We start from the raw sequence: 21,657 nt of genomic DNA, 5'->3' as shown, positions 1-21,657 counted from the left end.
GCGTGCAAGGCAAACGCCCTATTGCTGTACTATCTCTCCGGGAAGGGCAACATTGTTGGCATCAGTCCCATGGCCCTGGGACCTGGTGGGGTTCCAGGAAACCCCCGCTGAGCCAGGATCCTTCCAATACTGCAGGGTGTTGCATGCCAGGAGGGTGCCCCCTGCCCTTCTCTCTATGCCATCTTTCAGAATTGATCCCTCAGCTGTGAGGTAGGCTGTTTCACCCTCTGATGACAGTTGGGAGGCATTCGGCTGCCTGGTTGGGGGCCGAGAGGACAACACATCAAGAGCCACCAGAGCCGGAGAGATAGCATGGAGGTAAGGCATTTATTTGCCTTTCATGCAGAAGGTCATTGGTTTGAATCCTGGAGTTCCATATAGTCCCCCAAGCCTGCCAGGAGCAATTCCTGAGCGTGGAGCCAGGAGTAACCCCTGAGCACTGCTGGGTGTGACCCAGAAACCAAAAAAAAAAAAAAAAAAAAGTCACCTGATGGCCCAAGCGGGGACATGGTGTGCTCTGGGGTCCCAATGCCCCCTCATGATGCAGACCCATGCAACTGCCTCTGTGCCTGTCTCTTCCTCAGGGACGACTGTCCCATTGAGCCCAAGGGGGTTGGGGTTTCTTTGTTAATGCAGTCCTTCCTGAGCCCCCCACAATACTGCCTCATGTCTCAGACCATGAAGATTCTGTTGGGCTGTAGCCACAGGTGGGCTGTATGCAGGTGGCCCTCGGGGTGGGTGGGCCGGGACAAGGCAGATACTCCCATATCTGCAACGCTCACCCTATGGAGTCCGCCTGGACTCTCAGATCCCATTATGTTGGGGAGACGGAATTGGGGGAACATCCCACTTAGATAAGTGTCCGGACGTCACTATGAGAGCAGGGAGGTGGGAGATGTGGGTGAGGCCTGAGACACCTAGGGGGCCATTCTGGGTATGGCGCCCGCTGCCTGCCTTCCATTGTCTCCATTGGAGAACTCCATTGGAGTTCCAAGAGAGAGACCATCTTTGGCTACCCCAGCCCATAAGGGTGAGCCCTGAGCTCGTGAGTTTGCAGCCATAGCTGACATGTTCAGGGGTTCAAGTCCACTGTACACTGGGGGCAGCCATGCTGACCTGTCCTTAGGAGCTTCCCTGACCCTGTGTCAGAGCTGGGTGGGGTCATCTAGACTGGGTGGGACCATTGCTCTTCCATCTCTCATGCTTTCCCGAATGCCCTGCCACTCCCGTCTGTTGTTTCCCTGTCTGTGTTTGCCAATTGGGATGCATGATGCTGCTGTTGATTACAGAAAGTTGACCCACACCCTGTACCACCAGGATCGATTACAGAAAGTTGACCCACACCCTGTACCACCATGATTTCTCCTGATGTGTTATTATCCTGGAGGAGAGATGTGGATGCAGAGACACTTTGAACAGTGACAAGCAGATGATCTCAGAGACGTGGGCTGGGATGACAGGGCAGGGTCAGGGCTGTGGTCTGCACCTGGAGGTAGGGTGGCTGGGGGTACCAGCACCTACCCTCCAGTTCACTGGGAGAGCCAGGTGCAGGCCCTGAGTGCGGAGCCAGGAGTGAACCCTGAGTACTGCGGATGTGGACCCCCAAAACATAAAGGGGCAGGCAGGTGGGATTAGGGGGCAGATCACCTACCTGGCTTCCTGAAAGCCAAGATATATTGTTGGGGGCCCGGAGAAATAGCACAACGGCATTTGCCTTGCAAGCAGCTGATACAGGACCTAAGGTGGTTGGTTCGAATCCCGGTGTTCCATATGGTCCCCCGTGCCTGCCAGGAGCTATTTCTGAGCAGACAGCCAGGAGTAACCCCTGAGCACTGCCAGGTGTGGCCCCCCCCAAAAAAAGATATATTGTTGGGGACTTCTACACCCCAAATCTCAGCCTTCCCTTCCTCATTTTAGCAAGAACCAGCACGAGTCCTTCTGCTCCTGTGATCTGGTCTGGGACCTTTGACAAAGGGACACCCTGGGGAGCAGCACATGAATTGCAGGGGGGGGGGGTCTTTTCTTTCATGGGGATCAATGAGTCTGGCCCTCTGGGGCCTCCATGCCTGCTCCGTAGTCATACATCGATTGGGATGGCTACTTGGAATAGCAATGACAAGAGACAAACTCACATTGTTATTAATCGTGTCATACGTACTGTTGCATTCCTTGAAAGCAGGCCAGTGGGACAAAAATGCTCTGGGGATAGAGGGGAAGATGGGGATGCTTGTTTCAAGTGCAGCTCTCGGTCTGTTTGTCTCAGGCTTACACAGGGCACAGTGGGGGAGCACCATCTCTGTAGCCTGATGTGGGGGGGCTGGAGCTGTGGGGAACTATCTGTGAAAGAAAGACTCTGGGGGCCAGAGCGAGAGCACAGCAAGAAGAGCGTTTACCTTGCATGAGGCTGCCTGGGTTCGATCCCCAGCATCTCATATGGTCCACCAAGCACTACCAGGAGTGACCCCTGAGCACTACTGGGTATGACACAAAAACAAACAAACAAACAAACAATAAAGGAAGAAAGGCTCTGTCTGGCCTGGTTAAGGGTCCACAGCACCCTGAGAGCACAGCCTTGTCTTTGACCAGCATAGCCTCTGTTCTCACCTGGAATGAGGGTGTGTGTCCCAGCATGTCTGAAGAGCCAACACAGAGGCCAAATAGGGTTTAGCAGCAGACTGTGACCCACCCCATAGACAGGGACCCTGCTAGGTTTGGGGTGTCTCCAATCATGGTGTGAGCAGGGATGTTCCAGAAGAAGGAACACTGGGTCTTAAGGGGCTGCAGGGCACTGGGGTTAGAGGGTGTCCAGGCACCCTAGGAGGCACCCAGACCCACATTGACCCTCGCTTCTGTCTCACCCACAGGTAATCCTGATCCTGACCAAGTATTACCACGCAGACATGGGCAAGGTTCTGGAAAGTTCTTTGTGGCGGTGAGTCAGTCAGAGCGGGGCCAGCGGGGTCCCACCTCTGCCCCGTCTTGGGGCTTGGATGCAGCGGATTTGGGGAGTCGGGGGCTGGAATGGGGATGACATGAGGGGGGCTGGGACCTTTGGGTGCTGAGTGTGGGGGGCTGGTCTTGGTGATCAGTGGGGATACGGGGAGGTCTGCAGGACTGGTCTTAATGGTTGGTAGGGACATAGGGCTCTTTGGGGGACTGGTTTGTGCCTGCAGTCCTTGTGGGAAGGGGTGGGGCTTATGGGATTAGGGTTTACTCCAAGCACTTGTGTTTTTGTTGTTTTTCTGCCACACCTGGTGGTACTCAGGGGTTACTTCTGGCTCTGCGCTCAGAAATTGCTGCTGGTCGGCTTGGTGGACCATATGGGATGCCGGGGATCGAATCCCTAGACTGGGCTCAGAGACCCGGATGTATTGGGCCTGCCCACACAACTCTTCCCCTTCTGGCCCCTCTCAGGTGCCCCAAAGCCTAGGTAGACAAACTCCCTACCACTGTGCTATCTCTCTATCTCTCTGGCACCTACCCTGAGCTGTGTGTGTGTGTGTGTGTGTGTGTGTGTGTGTGTGTGTGTGTATGTGTGTGTCCACTGTCCTGTGGCTAAACTTTCTCATGCTTCTCCAGGGACAGTGGGTGGCTTTTCTTTACAGGGTCACTGAACAAGTCCCACAAATGAATACCCTGCTTTCGCCCAGCTCATAACTGGGGGTCATGGCACACCATGTATCTGGTGGCGGAAGGTCTGCATCACCTGGTGCTTTGGGTGTGGGGTGCTTGGTTGTCTTCTGGGGGTTCCCACTGTACACCTGGCCCTTGCTGGGGGGCTTTGCTGCCACTGCTCAGCAGCAGGGTCTCCCCCACACTGGCTCCTGCCACACAGGGGGCCAGATGACACCATGCTGTCCCATCTCTGTTATCTGATCTCATGGCCTGACTACATTTGTGCAACAGTGCTTGTGTCGGGGCTTTGGGGCACCTGAGAGGGACCAGCAGGGAAGGGTTGTGTGGGCAGGCCCAGCACATCAGTATGAGGCAGGAGTCAGGAGGCTCCATGGAAGGGCCGAACCTGAGGGTCCTCTTGCAGACTGGCAGGGATGCCCAAGGCCCCCACAAAGACTGTCCCATATGTCCACACTTACCTTCTTGTCCTCATGCTCGTGGGATCCCTACAGGGTCCTTGCAGGGTCACTGCCCCATATCTCCTGGTCTGCTGTGTTCCTGCTTCACCCCTACTCACGCTGCCATGTGCCCACCCAGCACAGCCCAGACACTGCCACGGCTGCAGCTCAGGGCCTGGCCCTGGTGTCCTCATTCCCAGATTCCTGGGGATTTTCAGAGTTCTCAGTTCCTGCTCCCAGAGGCACCATTCACCAAGCATCCCTGTTTTGTCAGTGTCTCCACTCCTGTTGGATCCTCTCTCCCTCTCCCTATACTTCCCGGTATAGCCATCCCTGCCCAGAAACCAACTCCATGCCTGGTGTGGGTGGTGCCAGTGTGCGCTGTACCTTTCATGCAAATGTGTGGGCCTCTCCATGAGCCACCTATCTTCCAGCTTCAGTGGGCTTTCAAAATTCATGCGAGGGGCCGGTGAGGTGGCGCTAGAGGTAAGGTGTCTGCCTTGCAAGCGCTAGCCAAGGAAGGACTGAGGTTCGATCCCCCAGCATCCCATATGGTCCCCCCCAAGCCAGGGGCAATTTCTGAGCACTTAGCCAGGAGTAACCCCTGAGCATCAAATGGGTGTAGCCCAAGAAAAAAAAAAACCAAAAAAAAAAATCAAAATTTATGCGAATAGTGCCACGCTACCTTGTGAAACCTGATTTATCTTTCCAACTTTTCTTTGGTAATTTATCCTCTTCGTTGCCCTAAGCTGTTGATGGATGCAGTCGGCTCAAGGGAACATGGAAACATATTTTGGGAAGTCAAACAAGCTAATTCATCTGCGGTGGGACTGATGGCGTGTCTCAGGGGCAGAAAAAAGGAACAGCTTCGCTTCGTCACATCTCTTGCCCAAACTTCCATTTGTCTTTCACGTGAATGTCATTTCATTTTCCATCACAATTGAGTGTGTCTTGTTGCATCTTAGTTACAGGCCTAGGGCACAAGATGGGAGTGGAATTTTTTCACAGCCCACTGGACTGGGCTTCCCAGCAGAACCACCTGAGAGGTTCCCCATAGCCCCTCCATGGGCCTGGGAAGTTCTGAGGAACAAGTCCCTTCCCATGCACCCCAGTTTCTCCCGACTTTCAGAGGTTTTAGTTTGGAACCACACCTTGTGGTGCTTGGGGACTTCTCTCGGTTTAGTGCTGGGGTCTCTTGCAGAAGTGCTGGGGCTGGGGCTGGAACCTGATGTCTTGCTCTACAGATGAGCTCTGCCCGGTCAAATAGTCACATGGTCTGTGTGGCAGTGCCCAGCTTCCAGTGCAACTGCAACTAATGGCCAGAAGCACTAAAGCTACTGCAACTGAGACAGTGACTGTTGGCACTGCTGCCCCGGGGTGCTGGGGCCCAACCAGGCAGGGTGGGCATTGCTGAAGTCAGGACAGTCCTGGGCACCTCAGCCCCAAGCATGGGAAGTATAGAAGTGGTGTGTGCCTGGTTCATGCCTGTGAATGATGGTATGTGTGGCTCTCACACCAAGTACCATAGATCAATGAGACACTGGGCCTTCTTGGCAGGGCTGCTTAGACCGGGACCGGGGGTGGGGTGGGGGTGCTTCTCCGAGCAGCCCTGGGCTCAGCCTGGCTGCTGCAGGCTCAGGGCTGCGGGATCCAGGTCTGAATCCCCTCAAGCAGCCTCCGTGGCTCCCTGTGAGGTGAGTGTGGTGCTCACTTGCGACCTAGTGGACAGAGCAGAGTGTGACCTGTCTGTGCTTCTCAGGGCTGGAGACCCACAGCCCTTCTTGGAGGGAGGGAGAGAGGGGGGGAGAAGGGGGGGAGAGAGAGAGAGAGAGGGAGGGAGAGAGGGGGGGAGAGGGGGGAGAGAGAGAGAGAGACACTGGCTGGCTGGCTGGTGTCTCCGCCCACTGATCCCGCATCTCTGTTTGCTTCCCCGTCACCATGGAGACAGAGTTTGGCTTCAGACTGACTGTGCTGGGGGAACCAGGGGAGCGGATGGCAATGGAAGAGCTGTCAGTAGTTGAGTCTGTTCAATGAATAACTCGAGGTGAGCCGAGCTCGTAGAAGACCAGCTCCTAGACATGGATGCATCGATACCAGCTCTGAGGCCGGATCTGGGGGGGCTCAGGGGACTCTGCAAGTGTAAGGGGAACCCCCCCCCTAGCCCCTGGTCCTTCCATGCTCACCTATGACCTGTCCTTCCTTGGTGTTGCTGCCCCCACCTATTCTCCAAGGACCCTGGCTCCTTTAGAGGGACATTAGTAGTGGGTTCTGGAGGATGAGTAGGTGCTCACCAGGCAGAGCAGACAAAGGAGTCCAGGAAGAGGATGTAGGCAGCTGCCTTGCAATGCCCAGGGCCTACAGCAGGACACAGGGAGTACCCTAGTGGTGCCCAGGCTATTGGCACTGTCCAAAGGGTGGCTGCTGGGCTTTGGGTTGCAGCCAGGGGTCCAAGGATGGGGACGTGGGAGGGGACAGCCTGTTCCTGACTCTGATTGAGCCACACACAGGCCTGGGAAGGGGCGGCTGAGAGTGTGCAGGCAGGCAGGGGTGGGGTGGGCAGCAGAGGCTAGCAGAGACACAAACCCACCCTTCCTTCCTTCCCTATTTTCTTCCTTCCCTTCTTTCTTTTTTCCTTCCTTTTTTCCTTTCTTCCCACCTTTCTTCCCACCTTTCCTCCTTCCTTTCTTCCTTTCCTCCTTCCTTTTATCCTTTCTTCCTCCCTCTTTCCTTCCTTCCTTCATTCCCTTCCTTTCTCCTTTACTTCCTTCCCTATTTTTTCTTTCTTCTTCCTTCTTTACTTCCTTCCCACCTTTCTTCCCTCCTCCTTTTCTCCTTCCTTTCTTCCTTCCTTTTCTCCTTCCTTCCCTCCCTCTTTCCTTCCTTCCTTTTCTCCTTCCTTCCCTCCCTCTTTCCTTCCTTCCTTCCTTCCTTCCTTCCTTCCTTCCTTCCTTCCTTCCTTCCTTCCTTCCTTCCCTCCCTCATTCCCTTCCTTCCCTTCTTTTCTTCCTTTTTTTTCTTCCCACCTTTCTTCCCTCCTTCTTTCCTCTTTTTTTCTTCCCTCCCTCTTTCCTTCCTTCCTTCCCACATTTCCTTCTTCCCACCTTTCTTCTCTCCTTTCCTCCTTCCTTTTTTTTTAAGCCTACATCCAAGTTTTTTTTTTTTAGTTTTTCGGGCCACACCCATTTGATGCTCAGGGGTTACTCCTGGCTAAGCGCTCAGAAATTGCCCCTAGCTTGGGGGGACCATATGGGATGCCGGGGGATCGCACCATGGTCCTTCCTTGGCTAGCGCTTGCGAGGCAGACACCTTACCTCTAGTGTCGCCTTGCCGGCCCCCCATCCAAGTATTAACCAGGCCCAACCCTGCTTAGCTTCCGAGATCAGACAAGATTGGGTGCGTTCAGGGTGGTATGGCTGTAGACCCCTCCTTCCTTTTCTCCTTCCTTCCCTTCTTCTTTTCTTCCTTTCTTTCTTCCCACATTCTCTGCTTATCTTTCTCCTTTCCTTTCCTATTTTCTTCCTTCCCTTCTTCCTTCTTTCCTTCCTTTTCTCCTTCCCACCTTTCTTCTTTACTCCTCCCTTCTTTCCTCCTTCCTTTCTTCCTTTCCTTCTTCCTTCTCTTTCTTTCCTTCCTTTCTTCCCTCATTCCCACACTCTTTCCCTCCTTTTTTCCCCTCCTTCCATCTCCCTTCGTCCCTTCTTTCCTGCCTCCTTGCCTAGGTGACCCCTTCTCTCCTTTCCTATACAAGGGATTCCTCAGCTGACCCCTCCCCCTTCACTCCCTCCTTGGGTGACCCCTTCTCTCCCTCCCTCCCTGGTGGCCTCTCCTCCCTCTGTCACCACATGCCCCAGGGAGGCACCACCTGAGAAACTGGTCTGGGCACGGTGCTCCCGCCTCGCCTCGCCTCGCCTTGGGGTCTGTCCCAGTGTCCCAGTAAACAGGTTCTCCTGCACACCCTTGCCCTACGCCCCAGAGATCAGCTGCTGGGCCACCACTGCACCCCCACATTGAGACCTCATAAGGAGGGCCTGCTGTGTAGATCCCAGACCAGGGGCATCTGCTGCCTGCTGGGAGGCTGGTCCAGTCTTGGGGTGGCAGAGCTGGTCTGTTCCCTTCACCCCTTCTCATGGGGGAGCTCTGATGCCTGGAGTAGGGTCCAGGGGGACATGTAGTGGTGCAGCCTGGCCTCTGCTTCATGGGTGGCTGCTGTGTGGGCTCACCCCTGACTTTCTTGGGAGAAATGGAGGGCCCCTGCAACATGCTGTCTAGGAAGACCTGAGACTGGGGGAACCAGGGCTGTGCTGTCCTGGGTCCTGTCCTCCCTAGCTCCCCCTACTCTTTGCCCTGCAGTATTTCACGGCACCCCAGGCTTCTGAGAAGGAACTCTGGTTTCCTTGTTTGTTCTCACTGTGTCCAATCAGCGATCTCTCCTGGCTCAGTGCTCAGGACACACCCCATGGAGGACTGAAAGCCCCAGTGGGATACAGGATGGAACCCAGGCCTGCTGCATACTAGGCATTGCCCACCCTGCCCCTGCAGGCAGCTCTGAAATGTTCTACTTGTCCGGCTCCTCCCTCTCCGCCCCACCTGCCCCCTCCTGCCACTCCTTGCCAAGTGTCCTCAAGCCTCTGGGCAAGTCGGGACAAGCGGACAGTGATCTCTCACTAGTCCCAGGTCGCCCACATGGGCCCAGGTGCAGGCGGGCTCTGGAGTGCAGGGCCTGGCCAGGGCTGGGACTCAGTCCGTGGCATATGCAGCGGTGCTCTGCTCTCACATGGTCTCCCTGATGCACCCCCTGAATAACCCCAGTGGGCACTGGCTCCTGTGATGCGGGAACTCAGTTCAGTGGTTCACATGTGTAGTTGTGTAGGACAGTGTACATAGTGTGTTGTGTGAACACACATGTATGTGGGAAGGTGTGTACTGTAACCTCATGTGTACATCTTGGTCATGCGTGCAGCACAGACACATATGCAATGCATGATCAGGAGGTGTGAACAATGTGTACCCAGGATCATGGGTTGCATATGTGTGCTCTTTTTGGGGGGCCATACTCTGCAGTGCTCAAGGGTTACTCCTGGCTCTTCACTCATCAAGTCGCTCCTGGCAGGCTTGGGGGACCATAAGGGATGCCGGGAATCGAACCTGGGTCCATTCCGGGTCAGCCACATGCAGAGTAAATGCCCTACCACTGTGCTATCACTTTGGCTCCCATACGTGTGCTCTTATATGGTGTGAGCACACAAGGGGTAGCCTCCATGCATTAATGTGTGTGCACATGTAACCCTATGTTATACAAGCACACAAAAGTGGACACACTCTGATTACCCGCATGTAGTGGGAGCACACAGTGCAATGCACTCTCGTGTGGTGTGAACACTTGTGATCCTATATGATACGACTTTGCATTACGCACACGTTATGAGCACTTGTATACACAGTGTGGTCCTATGTGGTGTGAGCACACACGTATGGGTATGTGGCATGAGCATGTGTGTGCACATGTATGGGGCCTGTTGTGTGGTCACTCATCTGCCTTATCGCAGGGTAAGAGACAGGCAGGGGTCAGAGCCCAGCACTCACTGAGGGTCAAATCCCTCTACCTGGCTCACAGGCTCAGTGCTCCCTGAGGCTGAGCCGAGGCCACAGAACTCCCTCCGCCGTAGTCACCCCTGCACGCAGATACAGCCCTCAAATGCAATCATTCCAGCCTGGTATGGGAGGCCTGTGGGGAGGGAAAGGTGAGAAGCCGGTAGGGCTGGTTGGCAGCTCTAACAGCTTTGAAAGACTGAGAAATCCATGTTCTGGGTGGGGAGTAGAAGTGGCAAGAAAGGGTCCCTCAGAAACTGCACAGATGAGTGGGTGGATAGATGGACAGAGGGGAGATGGACTAGTGGATAGACAGACAAGTGGACAGACAGATGCATGCATGTCTTCTGGGAGATAGGACTGTAAAAGACCCCATTTGGGACTTTGAGTACTAGTCAGGCTCTGCCACCTGCTGTCATTCTTTTTTTTTTTTTTTTTGGTTTTTGGGCCACACCCGGCGGTGCTCAGGGGTTACTCTTGGCTGTCTGCTCAGAAATAGCTCCTGGCAGGCACGGGGGACCATATGGGACACTGGGATTCGAACCAACCACCTTTGGTCCTGGACCGGCTGCTTGCAAGGCAAACACCGCTGTGCTATCTCTCCGGACCCGTGTCATTCTTACAGGAGAAGGGAAACCGAGGCACAGGTTGAACTCCAACTTTGTGGTGCACCCGGTAGGAGAGAGGAGGCCCCGCCCTGAGAAATCCAGATCTACAGGTGACCAGGGCTCTCCCAGGGCCTCTGGATGGTAGGGCATGAGGACATGGTCAGGCCCGGTGGACCAGGGGGCCCTGCTGGTTGCTTTGACATCAGGGTCAGAGTTTCTCCCAAGGAAACCCAAATGCACTCCCTTCCCTCCCCTGTGGAGCACCATGAGTTCTGGCTGGCTTCAGGGAGACAGAGCTGCCAGGCGCCTCCAAGCAGGCCCTTGGGGGCAGTTCCAGGTGGATGTGCCAGCTCTGGCGGGGGTGGTGTGTGTGTGGCCCCCACAGAATGAGTTGGAGCCATTTGCAGAATGTTTCCTGTTTATTTGGTTTATTTGGGACATGCAGAAAGAATCCTGGAGTCCCAGCACTGGTGCTGGCTTTGGGGGTCTACAGGGCAACCCTATAGAACTGGTCGGAAACTGAGCTCCCTACACCCCAGGTCCAGGCGTGTGGCCTCAAGCACATCAGACAACGCAGAGACCCCAGGGTGCAGAGATTCAATTCCCCTGGCCCTGCCAAAAAAGCCAGAGAAGTGGGCAGAGCCCTTCAGAAGCTCACAGAAGCTCCCCATTCACAGCTCGGGGCACCCCATCCCAAACCCAGACAAACACTCCTGCCCAATAAAAAGGGCACCAGAGACCCTGGCCAGGCCCCCAGCAAGGTGGCAGCAGGGAGGGCAGTAGTGAGGACCCTGCTGAAGGACCACAAAGCTCCGACGCCTTCCCAGCCCCCTTTGCCCAGTGGGATGGGGGTGGGCCCAGCACCCACCTCGAAGCATCTTCACGATTCCAAGAGGAACGGGGTGGGGGGTTGGACCGGGAAGCGTGACCACTCCTTTCACTCGGTTCTGCCTGTGCCTGGCACCTTGTCCTTCCACATGTGACGCTGGCAGTGCTCAGTGGCGTTACACATCTCGGCCAACTCAGGGCTTCGACACCAGAAGCTGGGACCCAGCACGCACTGGTCAGTGCCCAGCGGCGTCCGGGGCAGGTGGCAGGCACCTATCTTCTTGCATAGGGCATCTGGCTCCATAACGTCATGGAGGCTCTCGATGAGTACCGGCTCGTAGTTGGTGACGAAGTGGTTGCACTGAAACTTGTAGAGCGGGGGCAGGAGACTGCAGCCGCCCTTGAAGGCCATCAGGATGTCGCGCTTGGTGCTCTTCCTGTCCAGGTTTTGGGTGGATGTTAACATGAGCTTCTTGCAGGGGCTACAGAAGCTGCCCTGATTCTCTAGTTCTTCCAGGGGGGACATCGTTGTCGTGGCATGTGCCCCGTGCTCCCTGTGCACCCTATAATCCTCCAGCAGGGCCCGGGCCCGCCTTCGGCCAGTGCAGAGATGTAAGCTGTGGCACACCTGATCTGGCTTGATCCTGCTGATGAGCTCCAGCAGCGAGGGGCTATAGGTGTCCACCAGCATCACGCACTGCTGTGTGATGGTGCGGGGCATGAAGCTGCACACGCGCTCCAAGGCATGGCTGATCATTGTCGTAGTGCTATTGCTCTCCAGCCACTGGTCCAACTTCTGCACCACCTGGAGACACACTTCACAGGTCACACCCGACTGCATCTGCACCTCGCCCCTCTTCTGGGTGGCTGGCGCCAGCTCCAGCGCTGGATTGGTCAGTGCCACCACTGCCTGAGCCCGGGGCACAGCTACCTCCGGCCGCTCACAGAAGCCCCCCCGGAAACAGATTTGCCGTGGGGTGGCGTCTGCCAGCATCGGCTCAGCTCGCGCTAGAAGATGGCGGATGTAGATCTTGCAGAGCGGGGCCATGCCGGGCCCCAGCATCATACACTCCTCCTGCGCACTGACCACTGCCACAGCAGGCAGGTTGGAGCCCGCAGCCACCTGGAGCCGGGTCATCAACCCTATACAATCATGGCACGCGGTGTCTTTGGTGTTCTGCTGCTGGGGGTGAAATCGGAGGGCCCCACTGGCCAGGAAGGGAACCACACCTTCAGGTTGCTCCCCCCAGTCAAAGGACCCCAGGCTGACCGGCTCCTGCTGCAGGGGCTGGCAGAGGGTGAGGGCCACACACGCCTGAGCCAGGGCACTTCCCGGGCTGTCTCGCAGCAGACCCAGTACGGCCGAGGACTGTGCCGTCACCATTTGCTGGCACTTGGCTACGGATGCCGGTTTGGGCAGCCATTCACAGACCTTCCCCAGCAGGGCCAGTTCGTCACTGTCGGTGGCATCGGGGTTCATCCCGTTGCGGGCGGCCTCCACCACATCCTGGCACAGCAGGCAGGGCAGGGACTTGGCGGTGGCCCGGCTCCACACGGCTCCACGGCAGTGCTCCACAGCTCCACATGCTGCAGCCGACTGCAGGTCCCGGCACCATACGGCCGTGCCCTGTGCGCATTCCTGGGGGCTAGGGATGGGGCCAGCCAGGCTAGCCCCCAGGAGGCCTAGCAGGAGAAGCAGGGCTCCGAGCATGCTGGCCAGTGAATGTGGATCTAATACGCCCCACAGCCTGGCAGCTGCTATAAAGCCACTTCCCACGCCCCGCCTGCCACCTGACTCATCATCAGCCCATTACACACAGCTGGCCCGGCTGCCCAGATCCCGGTTCCTTGCTTCCCAGGGATTCCCGGAACCAGCTCATGTCCCATAAACTCTTGTGTGTGTGTGACCTTAGGAGGCCCCTGGTGCCCCCAACTCCCCGTGATTCCCTGGCTAAGTCCCCCTCCTTGAACTTGGGCCCCCTGGGAGATCCGGCATCTGCCTTATAGGGTCCCCTGCACAGCTGTGTGCTGCGCTTTGGCTCCTGTACCAACAGTGCTAATTGGGGGTGCTGCTGGAGTTCTGGGTATTCACCAATAGCCCCTCTGGGCATGGATCCTTTGCATCCAGGCACCACCCACCCCTCTCTGTGTTTGGAAACTGGGAATAGTGGGTCTGGTCTGTGGCCTGGCCAGTGCCAGCCACGCACAGGTATGTGCACATATACATACATGTACAGGTACATGTACCTGCAAACATGTGTTTATGATCTTGTGCCATCTGTTACCTTTGGCTGCCCCTCCAACTGTTTGGGCTCCTTGAGCAAGAACATCAGGTATCCTGGCCCAGAGCCTAGTGATTGCGTAGAACATTCCGAAATGAAGCCTCACCTTGGGCCTGATTGCCACACTGTGCACATCCTCCACCGTGCCCTTGTGTGTGGGGAGCAGGTCAGAAGCCCCAGAATCAGGGGGCCCACTAGTGGGTGTAAGCCCCTCACAGGAACCCTCCTTTGGAGCTTACAGGTGCCCCCAGCTCTGTGGGCGGGTGCGGCTGTCATTGCACTAGCAGGTGTGGAATGTGGAGTGGCTGCCTGGTTGCCTTCTTTCCGGGGACTGGGTGAGGCTGGGCAGAGGATGGAGGACAGGAATTGTGGAGCAACACTTATGACCTTCCAGACAGCCCCAGTCTTTCTGGGGTCCCAGAGATCAGGCCAGAGAGCGGGGTTGGCACAGAGGCCATCCCTCTGAGGCGGGTTCCCCCAGGTCCTTCCTGGCTTTCCTTCCGGAGGTCCGGGACCTTCTGAGCATCTTTGCTCTCAGGGTCACATACTTCCCTCATTTCTGTGTGGGCAGCTCTGCCTTCAGACCATACCATGTTCAACCTGTGCAGGGGGTGAGCTGGGAGGGTGTGTGTGTGTGCATGTGCATGTATGTGTGTGTGTTGGGGCTGGGATGAAAATGATGAGTGGGTGAGGGTGTGTGTGTGTGTGTGTGTGTGTGTGTGTGTGTGTGTGTGCATGTGTGAGCATGTTGGTGAAAGCTTACCCAGGCCCTTGGTCCCTGTGCTGGCTCCCCCAAGCCTGTGATACACATGTAATTAGGGTGTTTGCTTTGGGTAGGGTTCCCATCTCCCAGATCAGGGATCTCATGTCCCTTGACCCCAGCTGTTTCTATTGCATATCTGAGGATGAGGACACCTTTGAATTCATCTTGCCACATTTCCCAACCAGAACTGGGGTACAGAGAGCATCCCACTGCCGCCCCCCTCACTACCCAGTTCCAGCTCAGCTGCCTCTGCCATGCTATCCTGCCTGTCAGGATCTCTCAAATGCACAAGTGCCTGGCAGTCTCCCTGGGTTGGAGTCGCATCTGGGGAGTGTGGGGAGCCCCTCCCGGGGCCATTCCATGGACCTGCAGGTTCAGTGTTCCCAGCCAGGGCAGAGGTGGCAGGTTACAGTTGTTGAGGATGGGGCCAATGGGGAAGATCCTATTGTCGCTGGTCCTGAGGTAAGGCTGTTTCTGGCCCTTCCAGACCTCCTATGTGGGGGGATTGGGGAACTGGTGTCATCAGAGAGAAAGAGCGCGAAATGCAAAGACAGGAGTCACATACACATGTGAGAGAGCAACAGGCACAATGTGACATGGCAGACTGAAACACCCATCCCTCACTCCATCTCTCCCTCCATCCCTCTCTCCATCCCTTCCTTCCTCTCTCCATCCCTCTCTTCCTTCATCCCTCCCTTTCTCCCTCCCTCCCTCCACCCATCAATCCATATACCCACCCATCTCCTTCCCTCCATTCATCCACCCATCATCCCAACATCTCTGTCATTCTGTCCACTCATCATTACCCACTTATCCCTACATTCACCCATCTCTCCATTCCTCCACCCACCCAACCACTTACCCACTTATTCCTCTCCCCACCCATCCATTTATCCACTTATTCCTCCACCCACCCACCCATCCACTTATCCATCCCTCTCTCCATCCCTTCCTTCCTCTCTCCATCCCTCTCTTCCTTCATCCCTCCCTTTCTCCCTCCCTCCACCCATCAATCCATATACCCACCCATCTCCTTCCCTCCATTCATCCACCCATCATCCCAACATCTCTGTCATTCTGTCCACCCATCACTTACCCACTTATCCCTTCATTCACCCATCTCTCCATTCCTCCACCCACCCAACCACTTACCCACTTATTCCTCTCCCCACCCATCCATTTATCCACTTATTCCTCCACCCACCCACCCATCCACTTATCCACCCATACCTCCATCCTTCACCCACCCATGCCTCCACCCATGCCTCCATCCCTCCATCCACCCACCCCTCCATCCTCCATCCACCTATCCATTCCTCCATCTCTCCACCCACCCACCCACTCATCCTCCATCCACCCGCCTCCATCCACTCACCCACTTATACAACTATCTACCCATCCTTCCCTCCCTCCAAATCCTGATCACTATTCCTCCTTCCACCCACCCACCCACCCACCTACTACCCACCTTTTCATCCATGTATCCTCCATCCACTCATCCACCTCTCCATCCCTCCATCTCATCTCTCCTGCTGCCCATCTCTCCATCCACCTACCCAGTCACTTGCCGGTTCCTCAATATAATATACCCATCTTCTACCGACTCTCTATCCACCCATCCTTCCATTCACCCACCCACGGATTAACTATCCTGGGCTCTGTAATCGAGAAATCTGTCTTTTTCAGGACCCTGACCCCACATCGGGAAAGCATGCCTATTCTTTTGACTTCTGTGTGTGCGTGTGTGTGTGTGTGTGTGTGTGTGTGTGTGTGTGTGTGTGTGTGTGTGTGTGTGACTGTTCTGCTAAGTAAAACTGACCTTAACAACCCACATGTTCTCGGGGCACATGGCCGTGGATGTGGCTGAGTGTGGCCCTGCCCTGTGGTCTGGGGAGTCCCAGGCCGACCAGCCCAGCCAGGTTCTCCTGCTCTGAGGTGCAGGAGTTCTTTCGGTCTTAACCTGGTGTTGGTAGGCCCATGTGTCTGTTCTCCTCAACTGATGCTCCCTTGGCCTTGGGGATGGGCTTCTTGGAGGGGAGGACACGTGTTTTTGTGGGTGGCATCTGGGAAGAGATTGTTGGGCACAGTGTGTGTGTGTGTGTGTGTGTGTGTGTGTGTGTGTGTGTTGGACAGCAGGCATAGGCTGTGGCCAGCTGCCATTACACCTCCACTCAGCCCTACAGCTTTGCATTTCCACATGGATTTCACCCTCAGTGCCTCAGCGCTGCTCTGGGAGGCCTCTGCTTGTCCTTTCAGAGGCTGAGGCAAGAGGGAAAGATGTGGGGTGTATCTTGAGGGGGAGGCAGTGGGAGGAGGAGACACTTCTTGACAGACTGGAAAGTTCTCATGCCAGTGAGACCCTCCCCTTCATGTTCTTTCTAGTTCCCCCGCTGTGCAGGCAAGAGGGAACCAGGGTGCCCGGCCAGCAGTTCTAGGAGTGCTGATCTGTGGCTGCCCCACTGTGGGGCCCCGTCCCAGGCTACCTAGACCAGCCTCCTGAGGCAGGAGGCAACTGAGACAGAGCTGGTAGGGAGTACAGCAAGTTGCAAAGAATAAATGGGGACTGGGCTGGAGGAGCGCTCAGGGGACCAACCCCTTGTGAGCCATATTTCTTGGAGTGGGAGATGGTCAGTTGTTACTATTTGCTGTGACATCTGTGGAGCAGGCACTCCCACCCCCACCCAGAAGTTGAGCCAAGCCTGGACCCTGAGTTGGTGGTTGGCATTGTCTGGCAGAGCTGGGCCACAGTGGGGACACAGAGTGAGGCGAGGCCACGGGCCTGGGCAGGTGACTCAGCAGCTGGGCCAGGTGTGGCTGTGGGTGGCAGCAGGATTCCTGGAGGCTATGGTGGGGAAATGCCCAGGGCCCTCCTGCCACCTGTCCCCTCTGTTTATAAGGGTGGGAGTGGGGCTCACCACCAGGCCGGGGGCTGAGCTAGTCTGGCCAGTCCGCCCAGCCCAGCCTGCCCTTCTCTACCAGGCTCCTCCTTGTCCCTCGGTGTTCCTCCCTGCCCTGTGCTCACGTGCCTTCTGGCATCTGTCCGGATTCCCAGGCCTGGGGTCCTCTCAGCCATCCCTGTCCACAGAGATGTGTTGTCCCTGCAGGTCACATCCACCCCAACAGCTCTGCTGAGCCACGGGCCCCACCCCAGGAGCCAAAAGGGATACTGAATCCCAGGAGGCTGGTTCTACATAGGGCAGTAGGAGGTCGGGGTGAGACAGGTGTGCACTTGCAGGGCAGGACACCTCAGATAGACACAGACACAGGCATATGCATAGACATGTGCACACATATGCACAGTGACACAATGAGACACACATAGACCCTCCCTTCCTCCTTCCTTCCCTTCCCTCTCCATTCTCCCTCCTTTCTCACTCCCTTTTCTCCTTCCCTCCTTCCTTTTCCCCCTCCCTCCCTCCCTCTGTCCCTCCTCCCTCCCTTTCTCCTTCCCTCCCTTTCTCCTTCCCTCCCTTTCTCCCTCCCTCCCTTCCTTTTTCCCTTCCTTCCTTTTTCCCTTCATCCCCCTCCCTCCCTCCCTTCCTCTCTTCCTCTCTCCCTCCCTCCCTCCCTCCCTCCCTCCTTCCCTTCCTTCCTTCCTTCCTTCCTTCCTTCCTTCCTTCCTTCCTTCCTTCCTTCCTTCCTTCCTTCCTTCCTTCCTTCCTTCCTTCCTTCCTTCCTTCCTTCCTTCCTTCCATCCTTCCTCCTTTCTCCCTCACTCCCTCCCTGCCTCCCTCCTCCCCTCCCTGCCTCCCTCTGTCCACCCCCATCCCCTCTCTCCCACCCCATAGACCCATCTTTCTGAGAGGGATTGATTCTGTTTTCTCTTGCTTCAACCAGAGAGTGATCCCATCAGGCCCAGCCAGCCTTCCTACCCCCCAGGCCCCAGAGCTCTGTGTCCTTCATCCCAAGGGAGGCTCCTGAGAGATGCCAGGCAGGAGGGCAGGTGTGGGGCAGGAAGCACCTGGGAATTCTTGATGGGTGACTGGGCTAGACAAACAGCCTTTGCTTCACAGGGCCTCCACCTCCAAGGGAGGGGCTCTCTGCATTGTGTGGGTGAGCACTCTTGTTTAGGGGCCTGTCCTGGGAGTCAGAGGGGGCAAAGCCGCCTCAACCCCCATAGATAGAGGGGCCTGTCCTGGGGGGCCGGGGGACAACTACCTCGGCAGAACCCAGAGGGGCCTGTCCTGCTGTGACTCAGACTCAGAATCCATCTCAGCAGCCCTGATTGAATATCCCTTGCCCAGTGGCCCCATTTTTCTTACCTGTGTCTGGGTTTTTGTTGGGGTTGCCCCTAAATGCCTGGGGGACCTGAAAAATGCTCTTGGCTAGTCAGGTCAGTAGTTCCATGACCAGAACCAGGGAGGTGGTACTGCCGGGCCCAAACCAGGGTCAGCTGTGTGCAGGTACCAGCTCCCTGGCCTGTGTTTGAGGTTTGATCCATGGGAGCCACCAGCGTGTCCTCACTGGGTCTGCCAGGACAGGAGGAGCAGGAGAATATGGGGGACCCTCTGCATCTGGTGGGCACCACCCTGCCCTTTCTGGTTGGGCTGCAGGAATGAATGGCCTGTTCACGCTGCTTCTCCCTACATACCAGCGTCCGCCTAGCTTCCCGGCACTCAAGGCTCCATGTGGAGCCAATCTGGAGGAGCTGGTCACCTCAGTGAGTGAGTGAATGAATGAATGAATGCATGAGTGAGTTAATGAATGAATTAGTGAGTCAGTGAGTCAGTGAATGAGTGAAAGTTAATGGACGTGTGATTTAATGAATTTGTGGGTGAATCAGTAAGTGAATGGAGGAGTGAATAAATGAATTAGTGAGTTAGTGAATGAATGAAAAGACATAGAGAATGAAGAATGGTAGAGAGGAGAGGGGGAGGGAAAAGGGGAGAGGGAAGGAGAGAGGGAATGTGAATGAGTTATGATGGAGCAAGATGATGATGATGATGGGATGAGGTGCTGATGAGCATAATGGTACTGAGGGTGGTGATCATGAGGATCATGACTGTAACTGTGATGATGGGAATGAGGTGATGGTGATGGTGGGGCCGCTGCTGGTGATGTGGTGGTGGTAGTTGGAGGTGATGAGGATGACGGAGAAGTTCAAACCAAGGGGCTAAGGGATAGTGACAGTTCAGGTGGTTTCTCGAGGCAGCAAATGTTTCTCGGAGAATTCGATGCTCTCGGGAGCTGTCGTTTTGGCTGACCCTGGTTCTCCTTTCTCTTCCCTCGCACTGTGTGGATCCCCGGCCTGCATACTCTGCTGTGCTGTGCCCCCTCAGTCCTGCTCACGACCCCTGACTGTCTGGTCCGAGAACCACTTCAGCCTCGGCGGCTATGAGAATTCCTGAGCCTGAGCTGTACCCCGAGATTCTGACTCCCTGAGTTTGAAGTGGGGCCCTGCTTTGGGATCACCTCAGCCTCTGGCCTCAGTTACCCCACTGCGTGCTGGCAGGGTGAGGGAGGGGACAGTTCTCAGACTTGGCCTGTTCCTAGCAACCTAAACCAACTGTCAGGGCCCAGTCCTTCCTCACCTGCTGCACCCCTGCCACACTCTGGGTCTTGCTGCGGGGGTCCCTAAGCTAGCGGAATGCTAGGCGTTCCCTGAAAGGCACCCTATTTCCCAGTCCCCACCTCGCTTCCCTTGGGGCAGAAGTAGTCCCCTCCCTGCATCCCTGCTCCTAGACCTTAGGGCCATCTCAGGGTACTGTTCATGCCCCAGCCTGTGACTGAGCCGCTCAGCAGTGGCAGCCACAGGCTTTTGGTGCCCAAATGTCAAGTGTGATGCCTCGAAGGCTCATCTCTGTTGTCCCCAGAGCAAGTCACAGTCACATCTGCACAGGCTATCTACCTGGGGAACAAGTTTAAGGCTGAGGTGGCATGGGCACAGACTTGGGGGATCACCTGGCTGGGTCTCAGTGCAGGGGTGCGTGAGGCTACCCACAACATCAGCATTGTCTCCACTGTCCTGTTCTGGGAGTTCCCGAGTCCAAGGCAGCGGCTCTCAGCCTCCTGCCTACCCCAGGTGGATCTGGTCACTCCCACGCACACCTCTTCATACCATCCCAGCCCCGGGTTAGAATTTCAACATGCAGATTTTGGGGACACAGATATAGGGTCCCCAGAGAAAAACTAGGGACTCTGAGATTCTTACCACAGCAAGCCTCAGGAACCCCACTCAGCACCTTGTACCCCAACAAGGCCCATACAAGGCCCCAGCCCCTTTTCCCCCTCTTCCCCCATAAGTCCAAATTTTTTTTTTGGGTTTTTGGGCCACACCGGTTGACACTCACGGGTTACTCCTGGCTATGCGCTCAGACATTGCTCCTGGCTTATGGGCACCATATGGGATGCCGGGGAATCGAACCGAGGTCCGTCCTAGGCTAGCGCTTGCAAGGCAAGCCTTACCTCGAGTGCCACCGCTCCGGCCCCAGTTTGAACTTTCTGTGACAGTTTTGCCTCCCTCCCTGACCCCTTGTGGGGTGGCAATGAGCACAGCTGTAAATTAGCAGCTTGATTCGGTTGTCAGGAATCATGAAGGAAAAACTGGTTCCAGGAACAGAAACAGAGAAAGGCCCGTCATCGCCTAGAGAAAGAACGTGGCTAAATATAGACCCATGTCGTCAGTCACAGACAGCACCAAAAAGGCCCAAGCACAGGAGGGAGCAGGGCTGGGCCTGGGGGTGTGCTCCCCAAATCTCAACTTCTCTCCTGGAGACAAGGTACCTTCAGCCTCAGCCCCGAGGCTCCCTGGACTCCCAGCTCTGTGCCTTGCTTCCTTCTTGCAAGGAGAAGGAGAACTGGGAGTCCAAAATGCCCTGCATCAGTGCTGAAAATGTCTATTTGCCTAAAAGCAGGTTCCAGGGTTCGAATGCAAGAGGAGAGATGGCCAGCATCTCATGCTGGTTTGGGAGGTGCATGGGGGCCTGTGGAGGATCCCCTATCCCTCTGCCACAGGGGTGAGGGAGGGCACCTGTGGGTTCTGAGGGGACCCCGCATCCTGCAGGGGTCCTTGGCTGCCCTCCTGAGGCTACAGTTGCCCAAGCAGAATGTTGGGATTTGGGGAGAGGGTGGCTTGGGCACTCTGGGCACGGCATCATCCCCTGCCTGATGTTGGAGTTGACCAATAGGTACCCATTCAGGTTCAGGATGGAGGCTTCCGGGAGTTTTTGTCCCTGCTGTTGCGGCTCCCTAGGCGCACCCCCTGTTTCCCTCTTGGCTGAGGGCAGGCAGGATGCAGGGGCCTGGCCTGGTTCAGCCTCTGACCAGGTGGGACTCTTGGTGTCTGCCAGGCTGTCGCCTTAAAGGCTTTCAGAACAGGGAAGGGTTGGGGCAAAGCTCCGAGTGCGAGAGGAGCTAAAGCTTTGTGGGCTCCGCAGTCTCCTACAGCCTGTCTGAGCCTGGTGGGCCCTGCACAGAGTCACCAGCACCCCCACTAGTGCAGGGTGGTGACTCAGGGAGATTCCGGGATCCAGGGGGTTCCCATCCAGATTGATCCCTCAGTTGAGCTGCTCGCT

At 56.2% G+C, this 21,657-nt stretch overlaps 2 protein-coding genes across 2 annotated transcripts in view; one reads left to right on the top strand and one right to left on the bottom strand.

Moving 5' to 3' along the window:
* Nucleotides 1–21,657, top strand: part of SORCS2 (sortilin related VPS10 domain containing receptor 2) — a 103,527-nt gene that overhangs the window by 37,651 nt on the left and 44,219 nt on the right. Inside the window, exon 2 of the mRNA XM_049781642.1 lies at nucleotides 2,865–2,932. Coding sequence (XP_049637599.1) covers nucleotides 2,865–2,932 — 68 coding nt within the window. The remainder of the gene's footprint in view (nucleotides 1–2,864; nucleotides 2,933–21,657) is intronic.
* PSAPL1 (prosaposin like 1) lies at nucleotides 10,959–12,822 on the bottom strand. The gene has a single exon (XM_049782567.1). The coding sequence runs from the start codon at nucleotides 12,807–12,809 to the stop codon at nucleotides 11,208–11,210; it is 1,602 nt and encodes a 533-aa protein (XP_049638524.1). The 5' UTR covers nucleotides 12,810–12,822; the 3' UTR covers nucleotides 10,959–11,207.

Source organism: Suncus etruscus, chromosome 10 (assembly GCF_024139225.1).
Source record: "Suncus etruscus isolate mSunEtr1 chromosome 10, mSunEtr1.pri.cur, whole genome shotgun sequence".
Classification (NCBI taxonomy): Eukaryota; Metazoa; Chordata; class Mammalia; order Eulipotyphla; family Soricidae; genus Suncus; species Suncus etruscus.
The sequence above is the reverse complement of the archived record's forward strand: the minus strand, read 5'-3'. Positions and strand labels throughout refer to the sequence as shown.

Bases quoted from the DNA above. Each gene is read 5' to 3' on its own strand.
- PSAPL1 (XM_049782567.1), bottom strand. From the start codon at position 12,809: ATGCTCGGAGCCCTGCTTCTCCTGCTAGGCCTCCTGGGGGCTAGCCTG.